This window comes from Oreochromis aureus, linkage group 18, assembly GCF_013358895.1.
Source record: "Oreochromis aureus strain Israel breed Guangdong linkage group 18, ZZ_aureus, whole genome shotgun sequence".
Classification (NCBI taxonomy): Eukaryota; Metazoa; Chordata; class Actinopteri; order Cichliformes; family Cichlidae; genus Oreochromis; species Oreochromis aureus.
Window position 1 is genome coordinate 35623269 of NC_052959.1, and position 14673 is coordinate 35637941.

The 14673-nt window shown below is 40.5% G+C and overlaps 1 protein-coding gene across 1 annotated transcript; it reads right to left on the reverse strand.

Moving 5' to 3' along the window:
* Positions 1–1063: 1063 nt before the first annotated feature.
* Positions 1064–6346, reverse strand: LOC120434302 (zinc finger and SCAN domain-containing protein 30-like). Its single transcript, XM_039602147.1, has 2 exons — positions 5988–6346; positions 1064–3074 (listed from the first exon to the last, which is right to left on the reverse strand). The coding sequence occupies exons 1-2, from the start codon at positions 6157–6159 to the stop codon at positions 2155–2157; spliced, it is 1092 nt and encodes a 363-aa protein (XP_039458081.1). The 5' UTR covers positions 6160–6346; the 3' UTR covers positions 1064–2154.
* Positions 6347–14673: the final 8327 nt, after the last annotated feature.

Below are 14673 nucleotides of genomic sequence, written 5' to 3' on the forward strand. Positions count from 1 at the left end.
TTCTCCTCTGCTCTTCTCCCTGTACACCAACTGCTGCACCTCCACCCACCAGTCTGTCAAGCTAATCAAGTTTGCAGATGACACCACCGTTAATGGACTCATCTCGGACGGGGATGAGTCTGCCTACAGGACGGAGGTTTTGATTTCATTCTGCTTCCTGGGTACCACCATCACCCAGGACCTGAAGTGGGAACCCACCATCACCTCCGTCATAAAGAAAGCCCAGCAGAGGATGTACTTCCTGAGGCAGCTGAAGAAATTCAACCTGCCAACACGGACGATGATGCAATTCTACACTGCAATCATCGAGTCCATCCTCACCTCCTCCATCACCGTGTGGTACGCTGGAGCCACCATCAGGGACAAGCAGAGACTGCAGCGTGTTGTGCGCTCTGCTGAGAAGGTGATTGGCTGCAGACTCCCATCTCTGCAGGACCTGTACACCTCCAGGACACTGGGGCGTGCAGCTCGGATCACAGCTGACCCTTCTCACCCTGGACACAGTCTGTTTGACCTGCTCCCCTCAGGCAGGAGGCTCTGGTCCATTCGCACCAGAACCTCTCGCCATAAGAACAGTTTCTTCCCCTCTGCTGTTGGACTCATGAACAATAACCATATGACTGTTCCCACCACTAACACATGACCCTACACTGTGTTCACTGCATCATTCCATTTTTGCACTGATCACCACCTGCATTCATGTATATATCCATCTACTTAGTACTTTTAATTTTTATTTTTATTTAAGCGTTGTCTGACAGTATGTTTTGGGCTAAGTACTGCAGCAATTTCCTAATGTTGTAAACCTGCTCAACATTTGGCAATAAAACCCTTTCTGATTCTGATAAAGTTAAGAGTTCGTGACATTTGATATCTTTGAGCCACACTGTGAAGAATTTTTTTTTGAGACATGAAGCATTTATTACTGCAAGGGCCAAATAAAGAAAACAAAAGCATCAACATTTTAAAAAAGGTTAAATAAAAATAAATATCTAGCCTAAAAAAAGTGCCACCATCAATTTATTAAAAAAGGTGTTCCTAGTGGGCTTGGGCCACCTTGTGTGTATGGGTTCTCTCTGGGTACTCCAGCTTCCTCCCACAGAAACTTTGACAGAGTTTTAGATGGATAAAAAACAAGCAGCTCAGATGCATGTTTGTTATACTTCATAATTGTAAAATTTAATTAAACAACACAGTAAGTTTTTTTTTTCAATCCAGAGCAAAGAAAAAAAATGAAGAAAAACATAAGAAACTGATCACAGTGCAGTTTGACAGCTGGAGAGGTCAGACTGATCTCACAGTGTAACTTTTAGAGTTGAGCCAAAGGTGGCTCAACTCTAAAAGCGCAACTCTGAACCTCACACGTTTTTTCAGGGTCGCCTTCCGAGACACTGTTCTCTAAAAAGACTACGACTTCTGACCTCAGGGGTAGACTATGAATGAAGTTCAACACAGCCAGGCTGCCTTTGTGTTAATTGACTCAACAAAACCAAAATCCCAGTCAGAAAAAAATGGTTGTACAACAGTGGATGTGAACCTTACATTTAAGCCGGGCTTCTGTTTCAGGCATGAACAGATGATGATAAAGTGATTAAAAATCTATGAAGAAAATAAAAATATAAAATAAAATAAAATAAACATTTTAATGTGTCTTAATTATTTTACCTTTGAGTGTGGTCTCAGTGCTGCTGTTCATTTCTAAAGTAAGAGCTGCACGTTAGAGCCGTGAAACTGAAAGCTACTAAATTTTTTGCTTTATTTTATTTTATTGCAAATTTAAATATATTTTTATTGCTTTTATGTTCTAATAGCTACAATTCAGTCACTGCAAACGAGACCTACGAACAGATTAGAATCAAGTCTAGCAACATTTCTACATTTTCTGCATACTAAATTAGTACACAAATATGTGGCAACATTCTGGTGAAACTGAAACTCTGAAAATTGCCTGCTCTTAACCAGGTCATGTGTTCAGCAAAAGTCCCCCCCCCCAGATCTACATGGAAACCAATATGTAAGATGAGAGTTAAACAACTTAAAATAATGTCTCCCGCTACTGGAAAGAGGAATGAATAACTAAGCTAGGTAAAAAAAGCAAATTTTGTGAAATAAACCTCTTTTAGCTCAACGCAGCTCACTTAGCCAATAATATCTTCAATCGAAAGTACAACTATCAGTGTGCGTTCTCATGTGGCGCAACAAATGAGTACTAGATATGAACCTTTTCCCACATGCTTTACAGCGATATGGTTTCTCACCTGTGTGCGTTCTTATGTGCTCTGTTAAATGACAGTTACGTCTGAAGGTCTTCCCACATGTTTTACAATGATATGGCTTAACACCTGTATGAATTCTCACGTGCTTCAATAAAGAACTACTATATCCAAACATTTTCCCACATGTTTTACAAGGATATGGCTTCTCACCAGTGTGCATTCTTGTGTGTTTCAATAAATCACTATTGTAAGCAAACATTTTCCCACATGTTTTACAAGGATATGGCTTCTCACCTTTGTGAGCTCTAATGTGCTTCCCCAAAGAACTATGACTTCTGAACATTTTCCCACATAACTTGCAAGAGAACGGCCTCTCACCTGTGTGGATTGTATAATGTCTCTTCATTAGATAATTATACTTAAAGGCTTTTCCACATACATCACATTTTAAAGTCTCTCTACTTTTATTAGCGTTACACTGACTTCCTGACGTAGTGGGTTCTTCTTCATTGTTGTTGCTTTTGTTTCTACATCCGGCTGGTTCTGAATCTGCACTCTTGTTTTCTCCCTGATCCTGGCTCGCAGCTACAGCAAAGCTGTGAGAGAGGAGCTGGTCCCCATCTGGTTCTGGTTCACTGTGGTCATTTTCTTCATAATCAGTAGTCACTATAAGGGTATTAATCTCTTCCTTCAATATAAGCTGCACTCCCTCCTGACTGCTGCACAGTTCCTCCTGTTCCTCTTTAATCTGTGGAGGTTGAGGTACCTCCTGGTTCAGACTGGAACTCCTCTCTTGGTTACAGAGCTGCTCCTCCATGACAACCTCCTCCTCCTTAAGGACATGCTGCTGTGGGACATCTGGAGTGAGAAAAGGAGACGACACAAAGAAAACAGATATGATACCAGAAAAACACACTGGAGCAAATACACTGTCAAAATCAGCAGAAGTCCAGCAGTAAGGACAGACAGACTTTAAACTGCAAATAGTTTGTTTTCATCACCAAAAAAGCCCCTCATAAAGCTAAAGCATCTTCCTATTCATCAATCAGTGATGAATGCCCCGTTATCTTATTGTTGGGGCTTTCTCCATATTTTTGTAGGGTCTTTTCCTTATAACATAAAGCACCACGAGAGGTTTGTTGTAATATGGCCGTATATAAATAAATCTGAATTGAGTTACAATGAGTTTGAATATTTTCCAAAACAAAACAAACTATACTTTTCTTCAATAGAACTTTAACAGCTTGATCCCAAGTGCACATTTATGTACGAGCCTTTGATTCTGGTATTCTAGGGTCTTCCAGCTCCCGAGGTAGCAAAACAGCCCATATTTTACTGTTGGTATGATGTTCTCTTTCTGAAACGCTGTGTTACTTTTATGTCAGATGTAACAGGACTCAAACCTTCCAAAAGGTTCAACCTTTGTCTCGTCACTCCACAGAGTATTTTTCCAAAAGTCTTGGGGATCATAAAGATGTTTTCTGGCAAAACTGAGATCAGCCTTTATGTTCCTTTTACTGAGAAGTGGTTTTCATCTTGGAACTTTTTGCCCAGCCTCTTTCTTATGGTGGAGTCATGAACAGTGACCTTAACTGAGGCAACTGAAGTCTGCAGTTCTTTGGATGTTGTTCTGGGGTCTTTTTGACCCCATGGATGAGTCGTCATAGCTGTTTCATCCTCTGCTCGTAACAAGGTTGTTGGCTTCTGGATGGCTCTGAGCTTTAGCTTTAAGCATTGCGCATGTGTTAGCTTATTTTAAATGTTCATGTTCAGCTGAGTGAGGGTGATTTAAACATATGAAGTGGTTTGTTGTTACAAATATTTTTAATGGAGCTCCAACTCGTAAACCACAAAGGGATTCTAAAACCATTTGTAACAATAAATGGTCCCCTTGTGGTTTACTTTAATGAACTTTGAGTGTGCACAACAATTTGGGTGCATCGCTGTGCTTGTGTTGCATATTCATGAAATGGACTGGCTTGCGATTAGACATATGTGAGGCTGACTGGCCAATCACCAGTCAAAGCACAGAATACCAACAATCGGCTGATTACGGTCCCTTCCTAGTTGATCGATTCATCTGTAGTTAAGAGTGCGGGAGGATTAATCATCATTAAATAGCTGTAACTTAATAGGAACTGGATTCATAAGTTTTTTCTCGCCATTTTGGCATGTGGGAAAGAGGACAAACAGCAGCAGCCTCCAGTTCACCCCCAGCTACTGAAGATGATCCAGAGCTTCCCTGTCCCACAAAGAAAAAGAAAAGTTTAGGTAGCTACTTCAAAAAGGCAGGTCAGTCCACCACCCACTCCCAACCCAGCAGAGCATCCATTGAACTGGAGCTCTCCGTGTATCTTCAGACACCTGGGCCTGACTCAGAGACTGACCTGCTGGAATGGTGGAAGCAGCATGAGACAAACTTTCCATTGGTGGCCAGGCTGGCCAAAAAGTACTTGTGCATTCCTGCTACCAGTTCTTCATCTGAAAGGGCTTTCAGTGCGAGTGGGAACATCATCTCATGTAAGAGGTCATGTCTTACATGTGACATGACCTCAAACACAGTTGACCAACTAGTCTTCCTTGCACTCAACCTATAAATTCAACAGTAACATATCTACTTCTGCAAAGTAGCCATTTTCTGTTTGCACTTTTATTTATGCTTAATGCCTTAAACAGAGTTCTGTTCAACCCTGATGCTTAATTTTGTCACTTTATATTGGTTTGCAAACTTTGCACTACAAGGTTACAGATTTCAGAAAGTTGAGAAATAATTTGTCTTTATGTTTTATAGCTGAACTTTTGTGCAAATCAGGGTTTTCTTCTCAGAAACTTGAAACTGTTGTGCACTTTAAAAAGTTTGTTTTGACAATTCATTTTAAATGTATGATTTTGAAAAAGAAAAAAAATGTGAAGGCCACAGCTTGTATGTTTCTCAATTGTGACAGTTCCGTTAAATGTGTCTTCAAAATAAAGTGGGAGAAAAGTGAGCAATGAAATTTGTCAAACTTTTCAGAGAATAACTGGAAATATTGTGGTATATCGTGATATAAAATAATTCATATCGCGATAAATATTTTTTTCCATATCGCCCAGCACTATCAGCAACAGCAGAAGAGATTCTCAGGGTCAAAGGTCATGCCACCGATAAAAATGTTACTTCACACATTCAGGAAATACTGCTGGGACAGAACATGTCTGACACCCTCACAGATAAGTTTGATAATCACAGCCATCCTGTCACTGTCCACACTGCTTAACCCAACATGTAAAACCATTCAAACACAGTGAAGACAAAATGTGACCACTGATGAAGCGCACACTGGACATATCTACTGATCATGCTTCAACATCAGCTCCACCTGCACAAAGTCCACCCAACACAGGTAACAAGTAGCTAATTATTAATACGGTTTGTCAATATCTTTGACTGTCCCGTCCCACGGACACAGGCACATCCTCCATGTCGCCTTCTTCCAACTATTACATTACAGAGCTTTACAGATCAGCTGACCTGTCACCCCATCTCTCCACAATTATGTTTACATCATTCATACAAACCCCATTTATAATCAGCGCATGATTATTGAGAAATTAATTTTGCTGGCTCTTATTTCACTACTAAAATGAAGCTTTGAGTACATGAACCCGTTCTCAATACAACTGAAGAAGTGGTTCAAAACTGGTTCATAGCTTCGTTCGCGCATCACTACAGACGAGGATCCTCCGTGAGTCCCATTCATGTGTTCACTCCTCCATCAGAGTGACACTCACCTGTCCTGTGCAGCTTGATTTGGGGTTTCCAGGTGATATCCAGCGGTCTGCGCTGACGGTCGATCTCTTCCTCGTACTGGACGATCGTTTTTTCAAACTCCAAGAATATTTGTTCAGCAGCAGCAGTTAGTCGCTCGTTGATAAACTCTCTCAGATACTGAACTGAAGGCATTGTTACTGCCACAGCTCACACACTCGGCTCACACACACTCGGCTCACACACACTCGGCTCGCACACTCGGCTCGCACACTCGGCTCACACACACTCGGCTCGCACACTCGGCTCGCACACTCGGCTCACACACAACAACCGAATTCTGTCCGCTCCACACACGTAATGTCCCCTTTGCCTTTGTTTACTTCCGCCTGGTGTTATGCCATGAAGTTCCGGCAGACGACAAGAGTTACATTTGGTTCCCCTTTGTGCATCTGGTAACATGTACGACGGAGTATCAGGGCCAGATTAAGAAAAATATATTTAATGGATTATTTTGAGAGAAAAAGCTGAAATATGGAGATTACAGTTGTGTATCAAGTTAAACCTCCACGGCTTCTGTAACCTCTGAGTCAGCGAGGTCGTAATTCAGAGTTAGTTTTAGTTAAAGGAAGGAAATGATTTGTGTTTCAGCTCATAAACACAGGGCGGTGATCAGCATGAGATAAAGAGATGGTGCAGAAAACTGCGCATGCTCAGACTGAAAAACACGTAAACGTTTTTATTACACAAAATTAAAAAAAAAAACAGCTGTTCGTGGACAGATGTGAGGTCGTCATCATTACAGCCTCGTACAGTAAAGAGGATGGATGTTGTATCACAGGACAGCTGATCAGATTGTTTCACTGACTCATCAACACGAGGCATTTTATAGAGAGAACAGCTGCCATGGCAGTTTGTAATCTGCATGTATGACCTTTTTACTTTCAGAATTTCTACTTTATTCATACAATTATCAATAATATTTTTTTCTTAATGTGGACGGAAGGCTCGTTTTTGAAAATGTTTATGAAATAAAAAAAGGAAATAGTTTTGAGCTGTTTTCAGCTGCTGTATCAAATAAAAGGAGTAAAACCTCCTTCATCTGTGTCACTGCGTTAGTTTTCAGGTCTTTCGAATCTGACTCCAAAAGTTTTCTCTGTGTTACACATATTATTACACAATCTGTAAATGTTTATTGGTTACAGATTTACGGACATTGAACGTTTTATTTCCAAAGTGGAGCCCAGACATGAGTGTTTAGTGGATGTTCTTTGGCTCAGACACCACAGAGAGAAGAACCAGATGCTCTGTGTGAACAAAGTTGAAGCAGGAAAACTTTAAAGAGCAGCACGAAGCACAAACTGTGCAGGATCTCCTGCAGACACACAAGCTGTCATCAGGATTCAACAGGACACATCACATGAGAACAAAAGCAGCTCCTCCTCCTCCTGACTGCAGAAACCTGTCTGACTCCAGCTGTGAACATCAGACCACTCACAGCTAATAACTCCAAAGACATGTTGCTGCACCTCTTTTTGCTTCTATCTCACATTATAGGTGAGTTTAAGAACAGGGATTAAAGTTTAGTTGAAGCTGCTGCATTAAGCAGATATACAGACTGCATTTCACTACTTTTCTTCTTTCTTTTTCCAGGACTCACAGCTGGAGACTCAATCACTCCTCAACGAACTGAAGTCACTGAAACAGAAGGAAAATCTGTCAAACTCACATGTAACTATCAGATAAGTGGTGGTCGTTATGTTCACTGGTACAAACATCATTCTGACCTTCAGGCTCCTCAGTTTATACTCTGGAGAATATCAGGAGGAGGTGATCAGTATGCCCCGGATAAACGATATGAATCAGAAACATCTTCTACAACAACTAATCTGACCATAACAGCCCTAACCCTGGCAGACACAGCTCTCTACTACTGTGCTCTAGAAACACAGTGATACAAAGTGTAGAAGAGGCTGTACAAAAACCTGAACACAGATATCTGACTACTCTTCAAAGAGGAGGAAGTGGTATTCAAAGCACAGCTTCATATCAGATGGATTCTGCTAATTCCTGTTTTATCAGAGTCACTGTGGTTACAGCTGCTAATGAAACACTGTGGGAGGATTCACATGAGCAGCAAATCCACATCAACCACAAACCAACTGTAGGAACGTTCAGACACAAAGAAACAATAATGAAATAACTACAAACAGTAAAAACTGTTGATGTGAAATAGATTCATATAGTCAGGATGACAATGTTTAATAATCAGAAACCAAATACAGTAACCCATTTTCACATCCAACAAACTCACAACATTGTTGATAAATTATAATCTAAAGGTGCTTCTTACCTGCATGATCTACTTTCATATTCTCTCAGTTTTTTCTAGCAGGGATTAAACAGATGTGCTGTGTCAGCAGTTTTTCACACAGCTTCACTTAAAAACAGAGAAAATGTATCTTCATAATGTTTCTCACTATTATTCACAACATGAAACTAAATCATAACCAAACTTGGGCCCATACGAGTCACGTGTTAATGAGACTAAAACTGTTTCATCTTTCTTTTTCTTTAAGATCCAAATAAAACATTTATGAGATGAAATCAATAGAAATTTTCTGAGAATCATATGTGCTGATTATTTTTCGGTGAGCTGTACAGTAACAGTGTTTTATTATTTTACAGTTTATAGATTTAACACAAAGATTGTGATTAATAAGTTGATTAAAGTCGTGTTGAACGCTCCGTCTTGTATTTGCTCATCAATAAATGTTTTATGAAATATGACTGGAGGAGTTGGAGCGTCATTCTGCCTGCACACAGCTACATATAAACTACTTCCTGGTGGTGTAATATAAAACAGCCACAACACTTTTGATTCAGAGTTTTAAATGCAGGAAATATCACCAAGAAGATTAGTAGAAGTGTGCAGCTCTGCATGATGGAGCCTCATTCCTGGTTATTACACAGAAACTACCACAGCTGTTTCCAGGTAATAAGTCACAGCATCACAAATCATATTTATGTTGTTACCTTCACAGACAGGAGAATGACAGGGACATAAAGTCGGATTAACTCCAGCATCATAATACAGTAATAGTATCCCAATATGTGAAACATCAACCAATATTACCTTGTTATTGTCAGGTTCCTACAGCTGTACATTCAATATATGAAAAATAGAATACACAGATATTTCTATTTTATTTCTAGCAGGTCATCATATTGTGAACAAAATATTAACAAATACTTTAGCCTCATAGGCACATTTGTTTTGACATAATAACTTCTAGTTTCAGGTCCTTTTTAACACAGTTAAATCAATTTCAGGGTAATATTATTCAGTTTAATAGCCCACTATCACCACGCTCTAACAAAAGATGTTTTATGTGCTTACACTAAATGGTTCAGATGAAAAAATAAGTTTTGAAAAGAAAAATGATGATAAAAGAAACAAAGTGATATTTGTTTAAAAGGATGATTGACTGTGTGGAGACGACACAAGTGTCAAATACAGCTGTGAATTCTGTTTGAGCCTGAGCTGGTTAAAATAAACTGACTGGGTTAGCACAAAAATAATAAACATCTGTCAGTAAGCACGGCTCGTCACTGCCTCCTCACTCTTTATTACACTTTCACCGATCACCACCTTTCATACTGTCATATAGTTTGACTACTTTTCCTGCTGCTCCACAAACATTTTGCAGGACTGCACCCGTTCAGAGTCATGTATCCACGTATGCTTCATTTCACAAACTCCAGATTCTCACACAAATGTCTTTGTTTATAAGTTAAACAAATACTCCATACTCTCAAGCGACTTATTGACCAATCAAAGAACACCTCTCCTGCTTATGATATCCTTCCATCTCGTATAGTTAAGGATTGTTTCAGCGGAATTGGACCCAGCATCCTATCTCTAATGAATTTATCCCTACTTGCAGGCTCTGTTCCTCTAGCCTTCAAACATGCTGTTGTCCAGACCGTTCTTAAAAAAAGGAACCTTGATCATAATGATCTTGGGAACTATAGGCCGATCTCTAAGCTTCCATTCCTGTCCAAAATACTGGAGAGGATCGTTCTTTCACAACTTCAGCCGTATTTGGATGTGAATGCCATTTATGATAAATTTCAGTCTGCTTACAAACCCTGTTACAGCACTGAAACGGCGTTGCTCAGAGTCCTGAATGATCTCCTTCTGATTGCTGATTCTGGACGCTCTTCAGTCCTGGTCCTACTAAATCTATCCTCGGCCTTTGATATGGTAGATCATAACATCCTATTAGCGAGGCTTGAACACACAGTTGGCATTGGAGGCACCGCCCTAGATTGGTTTAAGTCATACCTTTCTAATAGGTCTTTCTCGATCAATTTTGGCCCTTATTTCTCCTCTGCTGCACCTGTCTCCTGCGGCGTGCCTCAAGGATCTGTCCTTGGCCCCCTGCTCTTCTCACTGTATATGCTCCTCTTAGGCGCAATCTTTGAGAAGTACAACATTGCACATCATTGTTATGCCGACGACATACAGATGTATTTCGAACTAACTGATGATCCTGCTATGTCTTTGTACGGCTTTTGCGAGTGTATGCATGAGGTCAAAAATGGGCTCGCAGGTAACTCTCTTATTCTAAACGACAGGAAAACTGAAATTATCGTGTTTGACAGTAGAGTCCCCCGTGGCCAACTCCGTGACGCCCTCGGTTCCTTTAACAGTTTCCTCACCGACACTGTTAGTGACCTGGGTGTATTTTTGGATAGCTCTTTTAAGTTTGACAAACAAGTGTCTTCAGCTGTTAAATCTTGTTTCCATCAATTGCGTCTTATTAGCAAGGCCAGACATTATGTTCCACATAGGGACCTTGGAAAGCTTATCCACGCCTTTGTGACATCTAGGTTGGATTATTGCAACTCACTTTACCGGTCTTAACTCTACTCTCCTCCATAGACTCCAAATTGTTCAGAATGCAGCTGCTCGTCTCCTTACTGGTAGTGGGGGCGTGTCTCTATCACCCCTGTCCTTGCTGATCTGCATTGGCTTCCCGTTAAGTACCGCATTCAATTCAAAATCCTGCTGCTTACCTTCCGAATTATTAACAATATAGCGCCAAGTTACCTCATTGAGCTACTTAGATTATACACCCCTGCTAGAGCATTAAGATCATCTTCCCATTCACTCTTGGTGCTGCCGAGATCCCGGCTGAAGACTAGAGGTGACCGCGCGTTTGCCGTGGCTGCACCCGATTTATGGAATCACCTCCCCATCGCTATACGCGAGTCTGATTTCATTCAGTCCTTCAAATCGCGGTTAAAAACCCACTTATTTAGCCTCGCCTTTTCTACCAGTTAATGCTTGCTTGTTAGTTAGCTTAATGCTTATTCTTACTTTTAATCATTTTTAATTTTTTTGACTGTTTTATCCTTACACTTAGTTTTCTTTTATGCTTTTATATGCAATTCTTTTGCTTTTGTGTTTTAATGCCATTCAACCTGCTAGCATGTTTTGGTACCTTGCCATACCCTCATCCTTCCCTGTTACTTCATCCTACTCTCTTGCATGTTACGCACTTTGGTACACCACTGGTTTTTAAATGTGCTATATAAATAAAGTTTGTTTATAAGTTAAAGTCTAATGAAGGAAATCTGTGAGCAGTTTAATGTTCACTCACAGCAACATTCTTACTCAACTCCATAAAATTCACAACTTCATTTTCCTGAATTTGTCACATTTTGAGGTTCAATTTCTATAAAGATCTAAATGATGGGATGGTGTTTCCATCTGTTAAAGATGCTTCTTTGAAAAATTATATTCATAGATATTAATATCATTAAATATATTATTTATTTGTTGCTTTGTAGCTGTGTTTGTTCACGTTTCCTTTGTTGTTGTGTGTCACTGCAAACACAGAGCAGAGAGGAGGAGCAGAGATTCAGGGAGGAGCTGAGCTGTTACTGAACTATAGAAGAGAGAAAAACCTCCACATTCAACAGAGTTCAACACAAAACAAACTTTATGTTCCTCAACATGCTGTCATTACATCACTGTGTGTTTCCTCTGATTCTTCTCACTCTCACAGGTATGCTCACCTACACAGGAAACTATGTTCAATTCAAATGATTCATTCATGTCAATTATTTATTGAAAAACGTTCTCTCTTCCTTCAGGTGTCACATGTGATCAACTCACTCCATCCAAAGATGAAGAGTCCAGTTTAGAGGGCAGCACAGTTACTCTGACCTGCACGTACACCAAAGGTGCTGCTGATTATTTCTTCTGGTATCGACAACATCCAGGAAAAACACCAGAGTTCCTGATCTCTCATTTGGAGTCGGGAGAAATACTAACACCACCCAGCAGCTCCAGACTCTCTGTTGGAGTCAGAAAGGAAGAAACAAAAATGGATCTTCAGATCTCCTCTGCTGCAGTGACAGACTCTGCTGTGTACTACTGTGCTCTGCAGCCCACAGTGACAGGAAACACCAAAACTCTGTACAAAAACCTTTGGAGCAAAGACAACAGAATACTCCACAACATCCACTAGAGGGAGCCACACACTGTTAAACCTCTGATTCTTGTGTCATTGGACCGATGACAAAGACAACAGAGAAATGAAGCAGTAAAGATCAGAGACAGTTGCCGTTTCTCAATTCTCAAGTACGTGAGTACGTACTCACGTACTTGAGAATTGAGAAACGGCCTTTGTCTGTGTTTCGGACGAAATGCATTCTGGGATATTTAGCTGTACCAAGTCCACACAAGTCACCACCGATGCATGCTCGATAAAGCGGGCGGAGTGAGAACACATCCGGGACTTTTTCGCGTTCTCGGCTTGATGCGTACTTCGAATTGGAACAGTACTTGGTCTCCGACTGATGACGTATCACGAGTACACAAGAACGCAAGTACGCACAAGTATGCATATTGAGAAACGCCCACTATTTGTTGGTCATTGTGCTGCAGTGGAAGAACATTGTTCATGTGCTGTCTGTCTGGCTTTAATAACTCCAAAGACATGTTGCTGCACCTCTTTTTGCTTCTATCTCACATTATAGGTGAGTTTAAGAACAGGGATTAAAGTTTAGTTGAAGCTGCTGCATTAAGCAGATATACAGACTGCATTTCACTACTTTTCTTCTTTCTTTTTCCAGGACTAACAGCTGGAGACTCAATCACTCCTCAACAAACTGAAGTCACTGAAACAGAAGGAAAATCTGTCAAACTCACATGTAGCTATGAGACAACTGATGATACTCCTTGGCTTTATTGGTACAGACATCATTCTGACCTTCAGGCTCCTCAGTTTATACTCTGGAAAGAAGCAAGAGGATCCACAACTCAGTATATTCCTGATAATCGATATCAGTCCACAACATCAGATCGATCAACTGCTCTGACCATAACAGCCCTAACCCTGGCAGACACAGCTCTCTACTACTGTGCTCTACAAACACAGTGATACAAAGTGTAGAAGAGGCTGTACAAAAACCTGAACACAGATATCTGACTACTCTTCAAAGAGGAGGGAAGTGGTATTCAAAGCACAGCTTCATATCAGATGGATTCTGCTAATTCCTGTTTTATCAGAGTCACTGTGGTTACAGCTGCTAATGAAACACTGTGGGAGGATTCACATGAGCAGCAAATCCACATCAACCACAAACCAACTGTAGGAACGTTCAAATGTGATGTTTTCAAGTTTGAAGTTTTATCGTCATATACAGATAAATTCTTTGGCTCGTGCTCCTCAGCTTTACATGAACATGTAGAAGTGTGCAGTTATATTAAAGGAGAAAATAACAATAACAATAATAATGATTAGAAGAAGTAGAAGAAGAAGAACAACAACAAAATACTAAAATATTAAATATTTAGAGAATTTAAGACAATTGTTGGTATTTAGAGTTTGCACCAAAATCTTTGCAATGAACATTTAAGTGGCATTTGTCAAAGTGACAGTGTGTAGAGTCCTGTAGTTGTAGTAAGTGTGTGATGTTGTGTCCAGAATGTCAGCAGTTCAAAAGCCTGATGGCTTGTGGGTAGAAACTGTGTCTGCTAGTGCAGGTCTGGATGCTCCTGAACCGCCTGTCGGACGGCACGAGTGTGAAAAGTCTGTGGCTGGGATCAGAGAGGATCCGCTGCATCTTCCTCATGCAGCGCTGTCTGTAGAGCATGGCTGCATGGCCGGTGATGCACTATGCTGATCTCACCACCCTCTGCAGAGCTTTGGGGTCAGAAGTGTTACAGCTGCAGTACCAGGTGGTGGTACAAACAGTCAGAATACTTTCAATGGTGCTTCTGTAGAAGTTTGTAAGTATTCTGGGGTTCATGCTGAATCTTCTCAGGTGCCGCAGAGAGAAGAGCTGCTGTCTTGCTGCTTTTGTGATCAAATCAACATGGTGTGACCAACTCAGATCCTCGCTGATGTTGATGCTTAGGATGATGCCTTTTCATATTACCTTATTGTTCTTTCAAAATAAAGTTCTTCCAAAGAGTGCTGCACATCTTCACACAGATTTAAATCCCACCTTCAGTCGAGCTCCTTCCTGGTTTGACCTGCTTTGGTCCAACTGTGCTGTGAAGTGTTAGATTTGTATTGTGATTGTCATTTATGCTTAGAAATATCTACTTATATATTCTTAGAGTTTTATAATTAGGTGTAGATTGGTAGAGGTTTGATCCTTAATAGTCTGCAAGCTTTGTGTGCATTC

Bases quoted from the DNA above. Each gene is read 5' to 3' on its own strand.
- LOC120434302 (XM_039602147.1), bottom strand. From the start codon at position 6,159: ATGCCTTCAGTTCAGTATCTGAGAGAGTTTATCAACGAGCGACTAACT. The intron at 3,075-5,987 runs GTGAGTGTCACT...TTCTCACTCCAG, and splicing joins AATCAAGCTGCACAGGACAG to ATGTCCCACAGCAGCATGTC.